This window comes from Petromyzon marinus, chromosome 2 (genome assembly GCF_048934315.1).
Source record: "Petromyzon marinus isolate PM22_M1 ecotype Great Lakes invasive population chromosome 2, UKy_Petmar_22M1.pri1.0, whole genome shotgun sequence".
Lineage (NCBI taxonomy): Eukaryota > Metazoa > Chordata > Hyperoartia > Petromyzontiformes > Petromyzontidae > Petromyzon > Petromyzon marinus.
In genome coordinates, this window is record NC_133668.1 from 6,980,220 (window position 1) to 7,001,959 (window position 21,740).

Genomic DNA, 21,740 nt, shown 5'->3' on the forward strand with positions numbered 1-21,740 from the left:
CTGGTCACACCACCCCTTCATGAATGCGCTGTGCCGGCCTTCATTGGTGCTCACGAACAACACTTCCGCAAGAGCCTCAAAATGCTATACAGGGTGAGACGTTGTTTGTGTGATTTCCAGGTGTGCAAGGGCGGGCATTCGGCTGTGTCCTGTCTCCCTGTGTGGTTGGACAAGGCAGAGGTGCTTGTGCGGCTGGGGCTCATACAGCCTGCACACTTCCTGCTGGCTGAAATACGCACCACCGCCCAGGTGATTATTGATAGGGGTTCGGTGTTAAGACAATCTTGAAAGGTTTCAGTGTCAGGATATGATTGATAAGGTTAACATATATTGTTTCACAGCCATATTATTATCATAATTAATATATCGGTTAGGCCACGTAATGTTCTGACCAAATAGTATTTTGTTAAGACTCTCCACCACCTGACAGTCAAATAAATTAACTTGTCACATGTACAGTACTAGCGTGTTATACGCCACTTATTATTGTTTCAGCTTTTCTCATTCTTTTTAAATAAGAGGGTACATTTATTCGTACTTGTTATGTCTATTTTAAACCTGAGAACATACAAACTCCACACACTCTCACATATTTTCCTAAACTCACACTATGGAGATAGGGGGGAGAACAAACAAACTCCACTCAGAAAAGCACCCAAGTCAGGAATCGAGCCCAGGTCCCTCTTGTTACTGGTCCTGCGTGAGTCAGGTTCACCGGGCCGGCTAAAATGCAGTTAACGGACACAGTTGCTGCATCTGCCAGTCATCTCAGTTAGTCAACCCATGGCATCTGGGTCTGTCCCGTGACCTCGTGTCAGTGAACCTTCGATACTTCACGTGGCCTCTGAGTGTACCTGGCCTAGCACAGGCGCCGTGGTGATGTTACCGCCACTTTGTGGCGAATTGTGGTGGCTGTTGTTGCTGTTGTTGTCAGGTGCTGGGTGAGCAACGCAGTCTGGGCCGATGTCTCTGCCTCCTGGCCCAGCTCTCCCTTGGCGAAGGATACCCCGGGGGGGCTGGCAGGGTTTTGAAGGTGGCGGGGGCCTCCCGCGGCGGGGCTAGACCTCTCCTGGAGGCCGCCCAGGAGGTGTGCGGGAACGTGGCGCATGTCGGGAACGTGGCCATGAGCCGAGCCGAGAGCCTCGTACAAAGCGCAGGGCCGCACTCGCTGCGCCAGGCAAGAACATGCACACACGTGATTCTCTATGTGTCTGTCTATACAAGTGCATGGTGCTAGCCACCCACCCCCTCGTGTATCGTGCCGGCCTTCACAGGTTCTCGCTGATCAATAACAGTGCCGAATATTTGAAATCATCTTGGGCCTCCACTGGGTTGACTCGGACTTAAATTATTACCTGTAAATATCAGCACTGGACAAAGGTGACCGGACGTGGTGTTTGACACCCACCCCAGCACTTTGCCCCAACACTCTTATTAGAGACTCTTCGGGGGATCTTTGTCATTGTATATGTATATATATGCATGTGTGCAGGCGTGTCGGGTTTTGGGCCGGGCAGTGCGTGCTCTCCATGCCGCGTGTGAGCGATGCCCCAGCCAGGAGCAGCACCTCGGGCCTATGGTAGCCTCTCTGCAGAACAGGTGGGAGCCTCCAGCAATGCCAGAGTCAATAATTACGAAGTTTAAAAATGTTTGTTTACCCAGGAAATGCCCAAGCACACACTCACACTGGCACCTTCACACACAAAGACAAAGATCCCCCGTATAGCCTTAACACTCCTTTGGGGAAAGTGCTGTTACCGAGCACCGATGATGGCCGGCACAGCACACGAGGGGTGGGTGGCCAGCACCATGCCTGACCGTCTTTGTCTGCCGAGTGGCAATGTTTACACATCATACCATCTACTCATTTGAGGCTAAGTCGACCTAGGGGAGGCCCAGGACCAGTTAAAATAATCGTCACTTAGGTTTGCCGTGAGCGGGAATTGAACTCAGGTCACACTACCACTCCACACGAGGCGATCACACACGCACTCACACACACACTGTAGAACAGGGGCAGAACATACAAACTCTGCATGCTTACTTACTCAACAACAACAGCCGTCATTCGCCACTAAATGGCGGTGACGTCACCACGGCACGTGCTAGGCTAGGTGCATTCCGAGGCCACGTGAAGTGTCGAAGGCTCACTGAAAGGAGGTCACGGAACAGGGGCAGAACATAGAAACTTCACACGGAAAGGTACCAAATCAGGAATCGAACCCAGGTCCATCTAGCTGCGCTATCACTACACCACGCTGTTGCCTTGATGCCATGTGATGTCTTTGTCATGTGTCCCAGGATGGTGTCCGTGCTGATGCAGGCCGTGCGTTGGCACTGCGAGACTGGCAAGGGGCACGGGCCTCAGTGGGACCCCTACGAGGGGACCCACATAGATTCGTGGGGTCGGCCTCCCTGGGAGGACTTCTGCCCGTTCACTGACGTCGAGACACGGTCCGTTTCAAGTCACTGTCAAGCCCATCTGGAAATCAGGACAATCAGCCAGAGACTTTAAATCAAGCAGCTCTTATTCCACAAAATAATAATATTATTGAGTACATTCTGTGTCTATGGGCCATTTGTTGTCGGTATTAAAAAGAATAGGCTTTACCTTTTCCGGCAATAATACAGGTGCTAAGATGTTCAAATACCAAATAGACACCTATTACAAGGCATAAAGTCTGCATTAACCACACATGGTTGTGGTAAAACATGTTTTACATGTTAATGCAGATTTGATGTTTTACCACAAGCATTTTATACCATGAAATCAGCCTTTGCTTAGAGCAGGTGCTCTTTGGATTGTTACATCACAGTACCTTGAGAGTTGGCAGCTTAGCAAAGCCTTAATCCAGCAGTGGAATGATCATGGCTGATTTTGATGATGATGATGAACCTAATTACCAATTAATCACACTTTCTGTGGCTGCAGGGAGCTGCAATCTGTGCTGAGCAGTCTGCGTAGGGCCGGCGAGGCGCTGGCACGATCTGCGGAGACGATGATTCAGAGCGGGGAGCGGCACCATTCGGCACATGCCCTCATGCAGGCCGCATGGGCACTCGGGTACCACACAGAGGGAGAGTGTTTGTTTGGCAGGGTGTGCTGTGTGTAGCAAGGGAGCGGTGGTGTAGCGGTTAGTGCGCTGCGCTATGAACCGGGCGGTCCTGAGTTTGATTCCTGTATAAGGCTATACAGGGAATCTTTGTCTTTGGTGTGGCACAACATCGCTTGCAGCTGGGGTTAGCATCGTGCCCCTTCTTCTGATGCTGAGGGGAAATGGGTAAGGTTCAAGACTGGCTCATGCAGCTGCAACAGCTGCATTGGGTATGCAGTCCAAACCTCCCCAGAGACCCTCGCTGAAGGAGGAGGTGTTCCAGCTGGTTGAGAGAAAACGACAGGCTCACTCCCGTCATCTACACAATCCATCATCGGAGATTGAGGAGGCTTACCGCAGCCTTCGCTCGGAGAGCCGTGCGGTGCTGCAAGGATGAGTGGTGGGGGTGGGTTACTGAGGAGATGGAATCTGCCTCAGTAGCCCGCAATCACATATCACTATTTAATTCCATCAAAAGTAATGTGCAGCGCCTCACCTATTATCATCCTTAAGCGAAAGAACGGTAATCGGATCTCCGACCCCCAGGAACAGGTCTGCAGGCTTGCAGAGCATTTTTGTAAAGGTCTTGGGGGAGGGGAATTTCCTCAGCCCAGACAACATCATGGGGCAAGGTGGGGACGACCCAGCTAGGGCTGTCGTGCCTCAAATATTGGCAGAAGTAGCCACCCCTTCTGAATGGTTGGCTGAGGTGCCGTCTGTGGAAGTGCAAGGGGCGATCCAAAGTCTGAGGCCAGGAAAAGCGCCACGTCAAGACGATCTCCCAAGCAAAATGCTGAGGGAGAGTGGCATCTGTGTGCAGACTGCCCTACGTGACATTATCACAACTGTCTGGACCACAGGACGGGTTCCACAGGATTGGAAGGATGTAACAGCTATAGGGACATCTCTCTTAGTCTGCCGGGAAAAGTCAGGCACGCTGAGGAGAGGCTTGTGGAGCCACAATGTGGTTTCAGACCAGGGCGGTCCTGCATGGATGCCATTTCTCTGTCTGTTTGCTACAGCAGAAGTATAGGGAATTCCAGAAAGACCTACATCTCTGCTGTATTGACCTGGTCAAGGCCTATGATACCATCAACAATCCAGGGCTCTGGGTAGTTCTTCATGCTTTCAGAGTCCCTGACTCTCTGCTCACAATCAATCAAGGCCTTCATGATGGTGGGCAGGCCCGGGTAAAGCTACGTGGCCAGGAGTTGGAGCCATTCCCTGTTCACCTAGGGGTTTGACAGCGATGTCCTCTGGCTCTCACATTATTTAACATCATCTTTGACCACGTAGTTCGAGAAGCTTTCCATGGCTGTACCGGAGGAATTTCTATCTGATACAGATACAACGGCTGATCGATGCCCGGATGCGGTAGAGGGATGGCTCCCTATTAATCAACCATGTTATGTATGCTGATGATCTGATGATTGCTGCTCACTCAGAGGAGGAGTTGGAGACGCTGCTGTTGAAACTGGAGTGTGCCACTAAAAGGTGGAGCCTTACCATCAGCCCCACCAAAACTAAGCACCTGCCTGGGTATTTTGTGCCACCAAACACTCCACCCCCTCAGCTGCCCATTGGTGATGGAGCAGTTGTGGAGGGAGTGGAGAGTTTCCCATACCTGGGCAGTTTGACAGCAGAGGTTTCACTCCGAATCAGTCGGGTAGCATTATCTTTTCATCGGCTGCGCAATGCTGTATGGAAGCTACCTGGTCTGTCGCTCCGCACATAGCTTCGAGTCTTCTTGGACACAGTCATGCCCTCCCTTCTCTATGCTTGTAAAACGTGGACCCCTTTAATGGAACATCTGTGCCGGTTGAATCGTAGGCTGGAATGCCTACGATTCATCCTAAGTTTAACCAGGCTGGATTGTATGAGGAGCTCACAAATCCTTGAACGATCTGGACACATTCCCATCAGTGAGCTCCTCCGGCAGGCAAGGCTGCGTTGGCTGGGTCATGTAGCCCGCATGCCCAGCCACTGCATGCCCAAGCAGCTTCTGTTTGACCGCATAGAGGCGGCTAAACGGGCACGACATGGGCTGGAGAATAGATGGACTGATGCTGTACAGTAGAATGTGGAATTGAGTGGAGGAGGCTCGTAAAGGACGCTACTGGGCAGTTGGAGGCAGTCACCCTCGAGCAACAATGGAGGGCAGAGGAGCGACGCTCACAACAACGAGCAGAGCGCCGAGCGGCTAAATTACAGAAAGTTGGCACAGTAGGGGGTACAGCTAATGCATCTACCAGTCACCTCAGTCAGCCAATCCATGGCACCTGGGTTTGTCTCGAGACCTCCTGTCAGCGAGCCTTCGACGCTTCACATAGCCTCAAAGTGCGCCTGGCCTGGCATAGGCGCCATGGTTACGTCACCGTCACTTAGCGACGAATGGTGGGTATTGGTGTGGCACAGGAAATTGGGTACCACACAGAAAAAGTGAGCGTATGTGGTAGTGTGTGGCACGGCCACTCGGGTAGCACACAGAGAGTGTGTGGCAGCGTATCGCACAGGCACTCAGGTAGCACAGAGAAAGAGAGAGTGCGGGGCAGTGTGTGGCACGGCCACTCGGGTAGCACACGGAGAGAGTGCGGGACAGCATGTGGTATGGCCACTCGGGTAGCACATTGAGAGAGAGTATGTGCCAGCGTGTGGCATGGGCACTCGGGTAGCACACAGAGAGTGTTTGTGTCTGTGTGTTTCTGCGTGTGAATGTGGGGAGCAGTCTTTATCACATTGTGCGACAAACCCAGTGACCCGAGTTTGCTTTCCGTTCACAAGCAACATCAATGATAACTTACTGAACTGGTCCTGGACCTCCCTTAGGTCATCTGAACCTAAACGAGTACTTTATACAGTGTGTATACATGAGCACTGGGGAGCAAAAGGTGGCCGGGCGTGGTGTTGGCCACCCACCTCCTCATGTGGTGCCGTGCCAGCCTTCATAGGTGCTCACTAACAGCATTTGCCCCATCAACCTGTGTAGGCTACACGGGGAATCTTTGTGTGTGTATGTGAGTGTGTAGGCTGCAGGCAAGGTGCAGTGGGGATGAGGAAGTGGTGAGGCAGAGCCTGCTGGAGGCCTGGGGCCTGGGTCGCCGTGCAGTGCTCACAATGGAGCGTGGATTCCGAGAGACGCAGACCCTAATGCCAGCTTTACACGTGGGTACACACACTGCACTATCACTATTATCACGCTTGTTTTATCCAGGAAAGCCTCACTAAGTATCCAGAGGATCTTGCCCAGTGTTTTTCAGTTCGGGGCAATGTTCCTACCATGTGTGTTCGCTATTGAATAGTTTGCAAGTACATTTTCATCATCGGAATGTTTGGCCATTACCAGTTACATTGCATGTTTGTTTAGCTCTGAGAGTAAACTGCAGAACCCGAAGGAAACCTATGCAGAACAGGTGAAGAAAATATAAACTCCAAACAGTTTGCATGTCGACAATCGAGCCCATGTCCTTCTTGCTGCGCCACCCCTGCCGCCCATATTAACCATAAAATATAATGCACTGTCTGCTTTACAGTGGACATTAAAGATCCCATAACGTCATTCAAAATTAACCCAGAGGAGACACGTAGAACAGGGGAAAAACTCCACACTCATACACACTTACACGCACTCGCACACTCTCTCACACAAGCACACACGCTCATACTCTGCATAACAAGGGGGAGAACATAAAAATGGCACTCAAAAAGGCGCCCGAGTTGGGAATCGAACCCAGTCGCTTCTTCATGCGAGGCTCACGTGTTAAAACTCTGCTGCCCTGCCATGCAATAATGATATGCAGCTCTAAAGTATATAAAGAACCTAAGAGTATGAAATCCTGCAGTCACGAAAGCTTCTAATCAAGATTGAACCGCCTCTACGGGGAGGTTTTCCACACAACTCAGACATAATTTCAACCGGGAAGATAGATGCTAAATTTAGCAATCTTTTGAAGGACGTTGATCAACCAGATAAAGTGTTAACTGTTGTTTTAGCCGACTCTCTGAGTTGCATTACATTTCTAAATTTTGTTACGTTTGATATCTCAGCTTCCTTGTCACATTTCTTTTCTCTCTCTCACCCAAGCCCTCTTTGAATTTTATCCCCACCCTCTCGCCCCCTTTTACGGCCTTCCCCCCTCCCCCTCTATATAATGCCTCGTCACAGAGGCATGTTTCTCTCTTTCACCTGAGGACGATCGCTTGTTGTTACGATCTAAACATTGTGGTCTAGTATTTATTTATGTTCCTATCTACGTGACTTTACCAAAAGAACCTAAGAGTAATAATAAAATACTTCAGCATGTTTGGCATCGGCACTATCATTCTTACAGCAGAGGGCAGTCACCAAGGAAGCACAGAAACAGTTTGCAGTGGATTCACAGTCTAGATCGGTGTTGCTATGTGCATCCATAATTTGGCAATGGCCTACTCATTTCTAATGATGGCAGAGGATCTTTTTTGTTTTCATTACAACTCAACGCGATCCCGGTACAAAGCATCGATCGCAGAACGGAAGGGGAACAGAAATTCTGCAAACAACAGCCTGACTTTGGCACGACAGCGCCCAATTCAGGGGGGAAACTGGGCTCACTTCCCCAGGTGGGGATCACGTGCGGGGGACATGACAATGTATATGGGGAGGAGAGAAGGAAAAGGAAGGGCAGAAGAGGGGAATCATGTAAAAACTACCCCCCGTGCCCACATCAGGGGATCTTTATTTAACCACCACTGTAAGCGAAGCAGATGGCGTGTAGTATTTTACGCTTAATCCACACTGCAGTAAATAACCAGGGTAGCCTGCTGCTTTCGAGTCACGAACCACTTCAGCAAGAAGTACGCATGCTCCTGCTGGGCCATGCCACCGCCCACGATGACATCTTGATTCAAGAAGTAGCTTCACCCATTCACCCCGACTGGTGCCACGTGTTGATGTCTCAAGAGTGCACAGGCGCTGCCCGCGTGCTGCCTGGCCTCCGTGAAGCTGCAGCTGGTGCAGCTGCTTCAGCTGGGCATGGAGGAGCGCGAGCGCTCGGAGCGGGCAGAGCGAGCCCACGCGACTGGGCGTTCTGCCCTGCAGCGCCGCGTGGAGCGCCACCTTGACACGTTACTGCAGGAGCAGCGCTCGCCAGCGGAGCGGCACGTGGTGAGAGAGGGGTGGCACCAGTTGGAGTGGCACCACGCAGGCGTTTAATTCCTTCATACCTGGGCCTGTCTGTTCTTGGGACCTGACGATCGCCTCTTGTGACCAGTCCAGATAATTTATGGTGCAATTTTCAGCCCTTGTTCCATTTCATTTGATGTTCCAGCACTCACTGCTTCACTCCAGTCACTCACTCCCTCACTGGTGATCAGTTGCATTCTTAATCACTCTTCTGTCGCAACTACCATGATTATTGTAATAATAATAATTGCAACCAAAGACAAGCGAGAAGGCAGCCGGCCGGTGATCCGGTGCCAACACTTACCCAAGTTCTGCATTCCCATACATATTAAGATGTTTTGAGCGAATGAATTCGTGTTTACATGTGAGAGAAAACCAGGAGCACTTGGAGAACTAACGCATGGGAGGGGGCAACACTCTATACCATACAGACGGAACAAGTGGAGTCCCAATCCGCTGTTTCGCATTATAATGGCAAGCCTCAAATGAGCTTTGAGACATTGGTGCTGATCTCCTGTTTACATCCCAAAGCCAGTAGTAGACTTTCCAAATCCCTATGGATACATCTACAGTGAGGGAAAAAAGTATTTGATCCCCTGCTGATTTTGTACGTTTGCCCACTAACGAAGAAAAATGATCAGTCTATAATTTTAATGGTAGGTTTATTTGAACAGTGAGAGACAGAATAACAATAAAAATTATCCAGAAAAACGCATGTCAAAAATTTTATAAATTGATTTGCATTTTAATGAGGGAAATAAGTATTTGACCCCCTCTCAATCAGAGAGATTTCTGGCTCCCAGGTGTCTTTTATACAGGTAACGAGCTGAGATTAGGAGCACACTCTTAAAGGGAGTGCTCCTAATCTCAGCTTGTTACCTGTATAAAAGACATCTGTCCACAGAAGCAATCAATCAATCAGATTCCAAACTCTCCACCATGGCCAAGACCAAAGAGCTCTCCAAGGATGTCAGGGACAAGATTGTAGACCTACACAAGGCTGGAATGGCCTACAAGATCATTGCCAAGCAGTTTGGTGAGAAGGTGACAACAGTTGGTGCGATTATTCGCAAATGGAAGAAACACAAAAGAACTGTCAATCTCCCTCGGCCTGGGGCTCCATGCAAGATCTCACCTCGTGGAGTTGCAATGATCATGAGAACGGTGAGGAATCAGCACAGAACTACACGGGAGGATCTTGTCAATGATCTCAAGGCAGCTGGGACCATACAACAATTGGTAACACACTACGCCGTGAAGGACTGAAATCCTGCAGCGCCCGCAAGGTCCTCCTGCTCAAGAAAGCACATATACATGCCCGTCTGAAGTTTGCCAATGAACATCTGAATGATTCAGAGGACAACTGGGTGAAAGTGTTGTGGTCAGATGAGACCAAAATGGAGCTCTTTGGCATCAACTCAACTCGTCGTGTTTGGAGGAAGAGGAATAATGCTGCCTATGACCCCAAGAACACCATCCCCACCGTCAAACATGGAGGTGGAAACATTATGCTTTGGGGGTGTTTTTCTGCTAAGGGGACAGGACAACTTCACCGCATAAAAGGGACGATGGACAGGGCCATGTACCGTCAAATCTTGGGTGAGAACCTCCTTCCCTCAGCCAGGGCATTGAAAATAGGTCGTGGATGGGTATTCCAACATGACAATGACCCAAAACACACGGCCAAGGCAACAAAGGAGTGGCTCAAGAAAAAGCACATTAAGGTCCTGGAGTGGCCTAGCCAGTCTCCAGACCTTAATCCCATAGAACATCTGTGGAGGGAGCTGAAGGTTCGATTTGCCAAACGTCAGCCTCGAAACCTTAATGACTTGGAGAAGATCTGCAAAGAGGAGTGGGACAAAATCCCTCCTGAGATGTATGCAAACCTGGTGGCCAACTACAAGAAACATCTGACCTCTGTGATTGCCAACAAGGGTTTTGCCACCAAGTACTAAGTCATGTTTTGCAGAGGGTTCAAATACTTATTTCCCTCATTAAAATGCAAATCAATTTCTAACATTTTTGACATGCGTTTTTCTGGATTTTGTTGTTGTTATTCTATCTCTCACTGTTCGAATAAGCCTACCATTAAAATTATAGACTGATCATTTCTTTGGCAGTGGGCAAACGTACAAAATCAGCAGGGGATCAAATACTTTTTTTCCCTCACTGTATCCACAGGACAATCACTGTTGTTTTCCCCACAATGTGGTCACCATTTTAGCAACCATGATGAGAGGGACTGATGATGGGCTGAGTCAACCCTCCAAAACCATACCTAGTCTCTAAGCTGCAATGTTCGTGAGTGTGTGTCAATGTCTCCATCAGGGAGCGATGGTGCAGTGCTTAGCGCATTGCACTAAGAACATTAAAACTTGAGTTAAATTCCCACTCACAGCCAACATTGCTTACAAATATCTGAACTGTTCCGGGGCCTCCCATAGATTTTTGTACCTGGTGCGGTGTGTAAACATCAGCATGGTGGAGACAAAGGCAAACGGGTGTAGTGCTGCCCACGCCCCTTCATAGTTGTGCCTTTCTGGCCTTCATAGGTGCTCACTAACAACACTTGCACCAACAGCCTGTTAAAGGCTACATGGGGATATCTTTGTCCTTATCTCCGTCAGCTGTGGAGCACCACCCTGCGCTCCCTGCCGCAGACGGCACTGACTCAACTCTCGTCTGCGCTGCTGCTGCTGAGTCGGGGCCCTAATGAGGACCCTAACGGAATCCAGGGGGGACTGGGGGCCCCGAGGGGACAAGTGGCTCTGCTCTCCGCTCACTGCCTGGGCTGTGTTGCCAGGCTGTACGAGCCACAGTGGCAGGTACGGGCACGTGCTGCCTTCACTCACACACATGACTTATTTGTGTACCGGAATATTTGACCTGGACTATCCCTTGAGATTGAATATCGCGTTTGCAAATTTGTCCAGGGTATCAATTGACACACACATGACAAGCACGTGATGACGTGTAAAAACATTTTAAATCTATAACTTATACATTATGCATTAATACGGTTAGTATGAATGCAGTAAAATAGTTAAATAAATGAATGAATTATTGCTATTTTAACACTCGTTTACCCAGAGGCATGGCAATGTTGCTACATGTGGTGAGTTCAACTGAGTCGCAAACGTACTCTTTACCAAGACAAAGGGGTAACTGCCCCTTTACCAGATAACAACCTATGGTGGTGGACCACCAGGCTAACTACACTAATTACACTGTAACTGGCTACAATGGACCGGATCACAGCTTGGGTCCAGGTCCACGTGTTGGAGACTTCTGCAGAACGTAGAACGCCGACGAAGGTTTCTTTAGGATAACAACAGCAACCGGTCCCTCTGGGGGGCCCGGCTTATATCCTCCGTGGCGGGGCTCGCTCCGCCCCTAGCCACGACCACCCCCAGCCCTCCACTTGGGGCCCCTCTGTATACTTGACCGGTCACGTCTCCTCTTGGGTCAACCAGAGTCCACGGCCTTCAGCACCCCTTCCCTATGGCCAGCGCTTCCACACCCGATCCTCTAGGGCTGGCATTGCACGCCAAGTGTGTTGGCATCCAGCGCTGTCATTCAGCGCTGACCGAGCCCCTCTAGGGCCGGTACTACACCCACATCCTAGAGGTGTCCGCAATGTAAAGACACCGCACGCCATGCCTCTCTAGGGCTGGCATACACAGTAACATCCAACGATGTCACTACACATGTAATCCCAATTGATTAACTTACAGGTACATTTTCAGCATTGTGATGTTTGGCCAATACCATTTATAATGTATGGTTTTCTTGACCTATGGGAAGAAACCAGAGGAATCCCGTGCAGACAAATATCCCCGTATAGCCTTCACAGACTGTTGGGGCAAGTGCTGTTAGTGAGAACTTTTTAAGACCAGAACAAGGGGGTGGATTGTCAGCACCACGCTCGACCACCTTTGTCTCCCTAGTGGTGATGTTTACACACCACACCAGGTACTCATTTGAGGCCGAGTCGACCTAGGGGAATCCGAGGATCTGTTAAAATTATCGTCACTGGTGTTGGCCGTGAGCGGGATATGAACTCGGGTCGCCAGGTCCATAGCGCAGCACGCTAACCACTACACTCTAACTCCCCACAGAACAGGGGGGAGAACATACAATCTCCACACAGAAACGTGCCTGAGTCAGGAATTGAACTCGGGGATTTATTGCTGTGAGGCACAAGTATTACCACTGTGCAAACCTGCCTGCCAGCCAATGAATAAATAAACAATTGATGCAAACCTTGGTTCATATCGAATGTACTCTTAGCTGTAGTAGTTGCAAATCTTGTGAGTTTTAGTTAACTATTTAAGTGGGTTGAGACTGGTGGCATATTTCAGTGAGTGTGCGAGATCATTCCATATTGAAACAGTTATGTGTAAGTCTGAGAGTGTGCTGTTTGGGATTTTACTCTTGGGACTGTTAAATTGTTATGATTTTGAGACCAACGAGCCTCGTAATTGTTGGATTCAAACGATAGTTTTTTTAGATAAGTAACATGCATGCACATTGATTGGCCGCATGCGGCTCTTTAAGGACTGCTTCGTGACGTTATTCGCATGCATTACGGCTGTTGAAATATTGAGGTTTTTTTTATCGAATCGGGAAAAAAATGGCTCTTCTTGTTATTTTTGCTGCCGATCCCTGTGTAATCAGAAGGCATATCAATGGGGTTCGTGCCTTCCCACTGTTTGTTGTTATCTAGACCATTGTTCGTGGAATTGGTTGAAGCCAGGAGGTTGGTGATCACGTGCTCATTACAGGCAACTTGCTCTGCACTCTGAGTTTCAGTCTTGGCCTCAGGGTTGGGGTCTGAGCCGGGTGGGGATTGAGGCTGCAGAAGGCTGTCAAGCAGTTCAGGAGCTCTGTGTTGTGGTGTGAGGATCTGGGGTTTGTTAACATGGCCCAGCAGCAGCAGCGCGTTTGCTGCTCGCTGCAGAGTTTCGCAGTTCATATCTGACAGGCTGCCCTGGTTAATGCTGCAGTACGTTAACCATCACTTACTACTTGCCAGTTTAAGACGTAAGCTTTTGCGACCAATATCGTCCATAATACAGGTTTTTTTTTTGTTAGATCGCGTAAATACAGTGGACGTCGAAGGTCCTGTGACGTTATTCGACACGAGTGTAGGCCGTTGTGCGCTGGCATCACGGTCCAAATTCTAAAATATACACTGCAATATGAAGCTACAGCAGGCCACGTTAAACACAGCGCCTTCATTCGTGATAGCCTTGCACTAGAAGTACTTTATACTAATATGGGACCTCTATTGGCAGTATCAAAGTATTAAAACAATTCAAATAGCTTTTACCCTTTCTGGCAATAAAGCAGGTGTTAAGATGTTCAAACACCAAATAGAAACATTTTGCAAGGAATAAAGTCTCCATTAACCACACGTACTTGTGGTGAACATGCAAACAAAAACATTCTCCGATAATATATACTGTATGCTTTGTCTTTGAAACTGATTGGTCTACACCAGAGACAGACTTCTTTAGGGCCTAGTCTCACCACCAGTGTCAGACCAGTGAACGCCAAAAGGCGAACAATACTTATGGTTAGTGCAGACATGATTCCTTGTAAAAGGTTTCTGTTTGGTGTTTGAACATCTTAACACATTTTTTTATTGCCAGAAAGGGTAAAACCTATTCTTATTTTTTCACAAGTATGTTAATAGCAAGACTAAATGTACTAAATTATTATTAATTATTCTGATTATTAAGGAGAACTGGGGGGATACGGAGCCAGAGCTCATGGAGGAAGACGATGGCTCTACAGAACTGACTTTTCTATCATCACCAACACCACCGGTTCCCAACATACAGGTGAGTGACCGTGTGTGTGTGAGTGTGGCAAACATTATTCCAGAGGTGTAAGGAATTTCAACACCACTTACATACTGTGTCTGCTTTTTATCGACCTGGTCAAGGCCTATGATACCATCATTCGGTCATGGCTTTGCATTATTCTACATGCTTTTGAGGCCCTGACCCTCTGCTCACAATCATGAAGGGCTTTCATGATGGTAGGCAGGCCTAGGTAAAGCTGTGTGGCTGGGAGTCATAGCCATCCTATTCACAATTGGATGCGACAGTGATGTCCTCTGGCCCCTACACTATTTAACATGCCCAAGTAGATTTTGATTTAAAGCTTTCGTGACTGCAGTGATTCATATTCTTGGTTCTTTCGGTAAAGTCACGTTGAAGGGAAACAATAAAATAATAAAATATATATATTTTATTGTTAAAGTCACGTTGAAGGGAAACAATAAAATAATAAAATATATATATTTTATTGTTTCCCTTCAACGTGACTTTACCGAAAGAACCAAGAATATGCCCAAGTAGCTTTTGGTTGGCCAGATAGATGGGGGATATACAGGTGCAGCACGAGCTAGAGAAAAGATGGGCTAATGTGGCACCGAAAAATAAGGTATCAATGGACTTGCCGATGACTGGTGTCAAGATTGCCCTCTGTGGAGAAAGCATATCAAGGACGCTACTGGGCTGTTGGAGGCAGTTGCCCTCCAACAACAATGGAATGCAGATAAATAATGCTCACAATAACAAGCGAAGCATCGGTTGGTTAAACCACAGCAAGTTGGCACAGTGGGGAGCACAGGTGGGGCATCTGTAAGTGATAGTCAGGTAACCCATAACACCTGGGTCTGCCCCGTGACTTCCTGCCATCGACCCTTCGATACTCAAAGTGCATCTATCCTAGCACAAGCACATTGGTGACATAACTGTCACGTAGTGGTGAATGGCAGCTCCTGTTGATTTTGAGTGTGGGCGTGTCCATGTAAGTGTATCTGAGCGAGTCGGTCTGGTCGACTGAATCGTCAACATAAGTGAAGGATTCAATGAGTGTACGTTCATGGGAACAGTAACCATGGTAGTAGTGATAAAAGAGTGATACGAAGGCAACTGATTACTGGTGAGTGAGCGAGGTGACTGGAATGCATCAGTGAGTGGTGGATCATCAATCAACTCAAGAGACGATGTGTCTGGGTTTCGGTTTGTTTCCTGGCCATGACTCTTCCATCACCACTTCCATTTGTCACCCCCTCACCACCAGGCTGAGCTGTCTCTCCCACAAGCTCAGCTATGTCAGTCTGTGGAGTTGATGAGTCAGGCACTGGGCGTTGCTCTGCGGGAAGGTGACCTCCGCACAGCGTCGAGCGCTGCGCTCGCCCTCACGGATGCCATGGGGCCCTCGCAGCCACAGGCAGCGGCACAATACCTGGCGCTGTTCCAGGTGAGTTCATATGCACACACACTCGTCACTCGTACATTCATGTACAACAACTGCTGCCTTTCGCCACTATGGAGCAGTGACGTCATCAGAGCGCCTGCACCAGGCTAGGTGCAATTTGAGACCATCACGTGAAGTACGGAAGGCTCGCCGGCAGGAGGTCACGGTACAGATCCAGGTGTTATGGGTTGACTGACTGAGATGACTGGCAGATGCACAAGCTGTGCTCCCCACTGTGCTACCTTGCTGTATTTTAGCTGCCTGGCACTCCGCTCGTTATTGTGAGTGTCGCTCCTCCACTCTCCGTTGTCGCTGGAGGGCTCTCTTCCACTTTCCACCACGCTCTTAACCGTGTTCTCACTGACGCTTCCATCCGCTCCACCCCTCTCCCCCCTGCTCTCCCTGCTCTCATTCATCCTCTCACCCACACTCTCACCCACTTTCCGCCTATCTTCCCATGCTCTCCGTCTCCCAACGCTCTCCCCCACTCTTCCCGCACACTCTCTCCGCTGCTGTCCCCCACGCTTTCCCACACTCTCCCCACTCTCCCACACTCTCTGCCGTGCCGCTAGAGCTGTGTGGCAAGCCGGACTCTGGCTGTGGTGCTGAGACGCGTGGCCGGGGCAGCGGGGAGCTCACGTGCAGCCGCCTGCCTCCGCACGGCCACGCGGGACCGCGGACAGGCTGGAATCTGCTGCCCCCTCACTCCTCCTGTTGCTGCTGCTGCTGCTACTGCCCCCACAGGCAGCGCCGCCGCCACACATGCCCTGAAGCAGACGGTGAGGCCTGCAAACTCACTCATTCACTCGCTCACTCGCTTCGTCGCTCACTCTCTTTCTCACCACTTTGGCAGCAGGTCATTTTACACATGGGGTGATTTTTTTAAACAATTGTAAATCACAACTCACCAATCAAACTGCACAAACACCAGTCTTAAGCCACTATTTAGCTAGGAAAGCCTCACTGAGTCTCAGCACTCTTTCTCAGGAGGGTTCTGCCAAGGTTTTTCAGAGTATAGGGCGATGTTGCTGCTGTGTCTAATCCAAATTGAGTAATTTGCAGGTCATTTTTCAGCATTGGGATGTTTGACCCATACCAGTTACATTGTAGGGTTGTTTTTTTTGTTTAGCTATGGGAGGAAACTGGAGAATCTAGAGGCATTCCTTTACAGGACAGGGGGAGAACACACAGTTTGCATGTTGGGAATCGAACCCACGTCCTTCTTGCTGTGAGACACAAGTGTTAGCACTGCACAACCCTGCCGCCTGTATTAACTGTAAATATTATGCTTCGGCTGTTTCACAATTGATGTTAAAGATCCCGTAACATCATTTGAAACGAGTAGGGCATTGTGTGCTGGCATCATGGTCCAGACTTACAAAAAAGTTTACACCACCAATTGGGATTACACATAGCAACCTCGCCCCCTCGTGTGAAAACTACTGCAGATTGTATCCGTGAAACATCACACCAATACCAAATGTACTACATTATATTAAGCGTGTAAAAATAAATCAAGGTCACTTATTTCCACAGCTCATCATCGCTACCATGGGTCCCTGGGTCGTTCCGATCAACGTGAGCCCATATTTGGCCAAGTGGGATAGAAAATACTTAGGATCAAACGACCAGCAACAAGTAGCACTATATAAGTTGTAATCGGTAATAGTAAACACGTTTCTTGACATGAGCAAGGTTATTTTAAGAGCTTGGGAAAAGAGGCGATGGAAACAAGCAAAGAGAGAAGTTTGTGGCCTGCAGTGCGGTTCGAATGTTGTTTTTTTTGTTATTTGTGCAGTGTGGTGAGTGAGTGAGTGTGGATGAGTGAATGAGGGTCAGTGAGTGCGTGAGTGAGTGAGTGCGTAAGTGAGTTAGTAGGTGAGTGAGCATTGTTGTATGTGTGAATATTGACCTTCTTTTGCACCATACGTAGCCAACCGTGCTTATAAGAGGTGTGGGGGAAGGACAACAAACTTAACACAAAAATCAGTTCTAAAAAAATTCTTTTCAATCTAAATTTAAAAGTGATAACAAAGCGACTGACCGCCGCTAAGCGTGTGTATGACTCAATGAGTAGTGGATCAATTAACCAATAAACATGAAGTCTCTCGTAATGTAATGTGCCTGTGTGCGTTTATACCTGTGTGCATGTCTTTGTGTGTATGCGCATGTGGTGAGTGGTTGTGTAGTGGTTAGCGCGTTGCGCTACGAACTCAGTGGCCCGATTTCGATTCCTGCTCACGGCCAACACCAGTGACGATTATCTGAACCGGCTCTAGGCCTCCCCTAGGTCGACTCTGCCTCAAATAAGTACCTGTTGGGATTCGTAAACATTGCCACAAGGGAGACAAATGTGGCTGGGTGTGGTGCCTGGCCCCCACCCCCTCGTGTGCCATGCTAGCCTTCATAGGTGCTCGCTAACAGCACTTGCCCCAAAACTTCTGTTCAGGCTATACGGATTATCTTTTTCTTTGTCAGGTGTGGCGATATCTTGCAGTTTCTACACAGCACCTGGTGCTGATCAATGAGCTTCCTCCAAATCTAGACATCGTCATTCTGCAGCACTCCCTAGACAGGCAAGTATCAATACCCTACACACACATATACACTGACACCACAAACACCACACTGCATACACACATGCTGCATGCACACTGCACTTGCACACACACACGTCGCACTGCACACACATACACACTCACTCACACACACGGGGATGCGTGCGTTCACAGACGCTACCTCTATGGAGCTGTGCTGGACAAGCCGGGCTCTTATGTGGGAGACAAGAAGAAGACGGAGAAACTTGGAGGCAGCCAGCAGCTAGGTCAGTATATCTATGTTGAACTTCCTTTGCAACGTACATAGCCAACCATGCTAATCGGAGGTGAGGGAGCTAATTGGAGGTGTTCGCTAACAGCACTCTTCCTAAGTCTGTAAAGGGATGTGATATGGCCCAGCCGGTAGGGCATTTGCCACTTGTTGCAGAGGTTCACAGTCAGAAACCGGCATTCCGCCCTGATTAATACCGCAGTGTGCATTCATCATAGAATACTATGCACCATCTACTTCACTCGCAGTGGATGTCAAAGATCCCGTAACATCATTCGCAAGAGTCGGCAGTTTTGGGGCCAGCGTCACGGTCCAAATTTGTCAAAATAAAAAATGACCCGCAAATTTTTCGTTTGGGATTACACATATCAACGCTGCCCCCTACTGGCAGACTAATGCCCACATGGAGGCCAAATGCTGAGTCGTATTGTGCTGCAAAGGGACAGCTGCCACTGGGAGTTCTGCTATGGCTACAACAGCAACAGTGTGCATGCGGTTCACTCTGTGTGTTATAGGTGCTACTTGCTAACAGCACTTGCTCCAACAGTCTGTTAAGGTTATATGGGGGATCTTTGTCTTTCTATATCTGAGTGTGTGTCTGTATCTATATGTGTATGTGTGTCTGTATCTACATGTGTGTGTGTAGCGTCTCGAACGCGTGTGGCTCGAATGCAGGTCAAGGCTACGGAGTTGGACTCACTCCTGTGCAGCACACGGGAGCACAGGGAGAGGGCGCAGCAGAGTTATCTGCAGCAGGAGAAGAGGGAGACCCACAGAGTGACTCTCACACACACGCACAGATACATAGACACACAGTGACACACACAGAGACATAGAGAAATAGACACAGAGACATATACACACAGACCATCATAGACTCACAAAGACAAAGAGATAGACATAAAGACATAGACACACAAAGACATAGATACAGAGAGACATAACACACACAGAGACATAGACACACAGATACAAAAATACAAAGATACTGACACACAGAGAAATAGAGATACAGACCATTACTCTCACCCACACACAAAGAGGCATAGTCACATAGAGACATAGATAGATACATTAGCCAGGTTTAAATAATATCTCTGTAAACGTGACAATTATTTTGGGTGGTGGAGGGCTAATCACAAGAATTTTAGTATAAAACCACCACATGGACTAACCCAAAAATAATATGGATCACTGTGTGTTCTTAACTCTATTTGTTTCCAGGCTGTATTTGTTTTTTTCCGTTGTAATGGGTTTTCTTGTCATTTACAGATTTCAGATGATGATGGGCAGCTGCAAGAGGATCTGGAGGCCATCGTGGGTCGAACCGAGCAATACCTGCAGCCAGTGCTGGCCCAACTGGGAGTGTCTGCACTCGGGTAGTGCTCCCTTTACTCGTGGTCATCTCGTTCTTACTGCGCTGTCTGGGCCTTCCTCCTCCACTTCTGTCTACAGGAGACATCATCCCTTGATGGATGGCAGGGTGGCGCGGTGGTCGAACTCAGGCCTCACTGCAACAAGGGCCTGGGTTCGATGCCTGACTCGGGTGCCTTTTCTGCATGGAGTTTGTATGTTCTCCCCCTGTTCTGCAGTGTGCCTGTGTGTGAATGTGTGTGAGTGAGTGAGTGTGTGAGTCAGAGCCATTCCCTGTACACCTTGGGGTGCGACAGGGATGTCCTCTGGCTCCCACATTATTTAACATCTATTTTGACCACGTAGTTCGTGAAACCTTCAATAGCTGTACCGGGGGAATCTCCATTTGGTACAGATATAATGGGAGGCTGATCGATGCCCGGGTGCGGTCAAGGGATGGCTCCCTATTGCTCAACCACGTTATGTATGCTGATGATTTGGTAATAGCTGCTCATTCAGAGGAGGAGTTGGAGACGCTGCTGCTGAGACTGGAGCGTGCCACTAAGAGATGGGGCCTTACCATCAGCCCCACCAAAACTAAGCACCTGCCTGGGTATTTTGTACCATCGGACACTCCACCCCCACAACTCCCAATTGGTGATGGGGCAGTTGTGGAGAGATTGGAGAGTTTCCCATACCTGGGCAGTGTGCTTATGACCGGCTCCAGTTTAACAGCAGAGGTCTCACTCCGAATCAGTCGACCGGCAATATCTTTTCATTGGTTGCGTAACGCACTAAGCTTCAGGTCTTCTCGGCCACGGTCATTCCCTCCCTTCTCTACGCTTGCGAAACGTGAACCCCCTTAATGGAGCATCTTCGCCGGTTGGAAACATTTAGGCTGGCCTGCCTACGATCCATCCTGGGTTTAACCAGGCTGGATTGTGTGAGAAGCTCAAAAATCCTTGAAAGATCTGGGCAAGGTCTCATTGGTGAGCTCCGGCAGGCAAGGCTGCGTTGGCTGGGTTTCGTAGCCCGCATGGCCAGCCACCGCATGCCGAAACAGCTTTTGTTCGGCCGGATCGAGGGGGCTAAACAGGCGCGGCACGGGCTAGAGAAGAGATGGAGTGATGTGGTACAGGAGGACGTGGAGCTGAGTGGACTTGCCGATGACTGGTACCAGCGGTGTCAAGATCGGCCTCTGTGGAGGAGGTTCGTGAAGGACGCTCTTGGGCAGTTGGAGGCAGTCGCCCTCCAACAACAACGGAGGGCGGAGGAGCGACGCTCACAACAACGAGCGGAGCGCCGAGTGGCTAAAGCACAACAGGTTGGCACAGTAGGGGGCACAGGTGGTGCACCAGCCAGTCATCTCAGTCGACCCGTGGCACCTGGCTCTGCCCCGTGACCTCCTGCCCGCGGGCGTTCGACACTTCACGTGGCCTCAACGTGCACATGGCCTGGCACAAGTGTCGTGGTGACGTCACCGCCACTTAGTGGCGAATGGCGGTTGTTGTTGTTGTGTGAGTGTGGGGAGTGGTAGTGTAGTGGTTAGCGCATTGTACTGCGAGCCCGGCAACCCCAGGTTGGTTCCTACTCACGACCAACAACAGGGACGATTGTCTGAACCAGTCCTGGGCCTCCCCTAGGTCGACTCAGCCTCAAATGAGTACCTGGTGCGATGTGTAAACATCGCCACTCGGGAGACATCCATCCCCATGCTGGCATTAATAAGTACTCGCAAACAATACTTGCCCCAAAAGTCTGTTGAGGCTATATAGGGGGATCTTTGCCTTATCTTTGTAAATGAGGAAGATTACACGACGTTTTTTTTCCTCCTCTGTTCTGCGTGGGTTTCCTCCGGTTTCTCCAGTTCCTCCCATAGCTAAAAAACACCCAATGTAAATGGTATTGGCCAAACAACCTAACACTAAACAACGTATACAGATTAATCAATTTGGATTACATAAAAGCAATATCATCTCCTTCTGTTATAAACTTGGCAGGACCTTCTTTAAAAAGAGTCTTGAGACTCA

The 21,740-nt window shown here is 49.1% G+C and overlaps 1 protein-coding gene across 1 annotated transcript in view; it reads left to right on the forward strand.

Annotated features, from left to right (window-relative positions):
• CFAP46 (cilia and flagella associated protein 46) overlaps nucleotides 1–21,740 on the forward strand; it is a 70,601-nt gene that overhangs the window by 37,750 nt on the left and 11,111 nt on the right. The window contains exons 36-50 of the mRNA XM_076069230.1: nucleotides 121–249; nucleotides 935–1,177; nucleotides 1,493–1,599; nucleotides 2,302–2,454; nucleotides 2,933–3,064; nucleotides 6,122–6,257; nucleotides 8,032–8,235; nucleotides 10,881–11,078; nucleotides 13,998–14,099; nucleotides 15,352–15,531; nucleotides 16,101–16,307; nucleotides 18,007–18,104; nucleotides 18,261–18,352; nucleotides 19,004–19,134; nucleotides 19,630–19,736. Of these exons, the coding sequence (XP_075925345.1) occupies nucleotides 121–249; nucleotides 935–1,177; nucleotides 1,493–1,599; nucleotides 2,302–2,454; nucleotides 2,933–3,064; nucleotides 6,122–6,257; nucleotides 8,032–8,235; nucleotides 10,881–11,078; nucleotides 13,998–14,099; nucleotides 15,352–15,531; nucleotides 16,101–16,307; nucleotides 18,007–18,104; nucleotides 18,261–18,352; nucleotides 19,004–19,134; nucleotides 19,630–19,736 (2,219 nt within the window). The remainder of the gene's footprint in view (nucleotides 1–120; nucleotides 250–934; nucleotides 1,178–1,492; nucleotides 1,600–2,301; nucleotides 2,455–2,932; nucleotides 3,065–6,121; nucleotides 6,258–8,031; nucleotides 8,236–10,880; nucleotides 11,079–13,997; nucleotides 14,100–15,351; nucleotides 15,532–16,100; nucleotides 16,308–18,006; nucleotides 18,105–18,260; nucleotides 18,353–19,003; nucleotides 19,135–19,629; nucleotides 19,737–21,740) is intronic.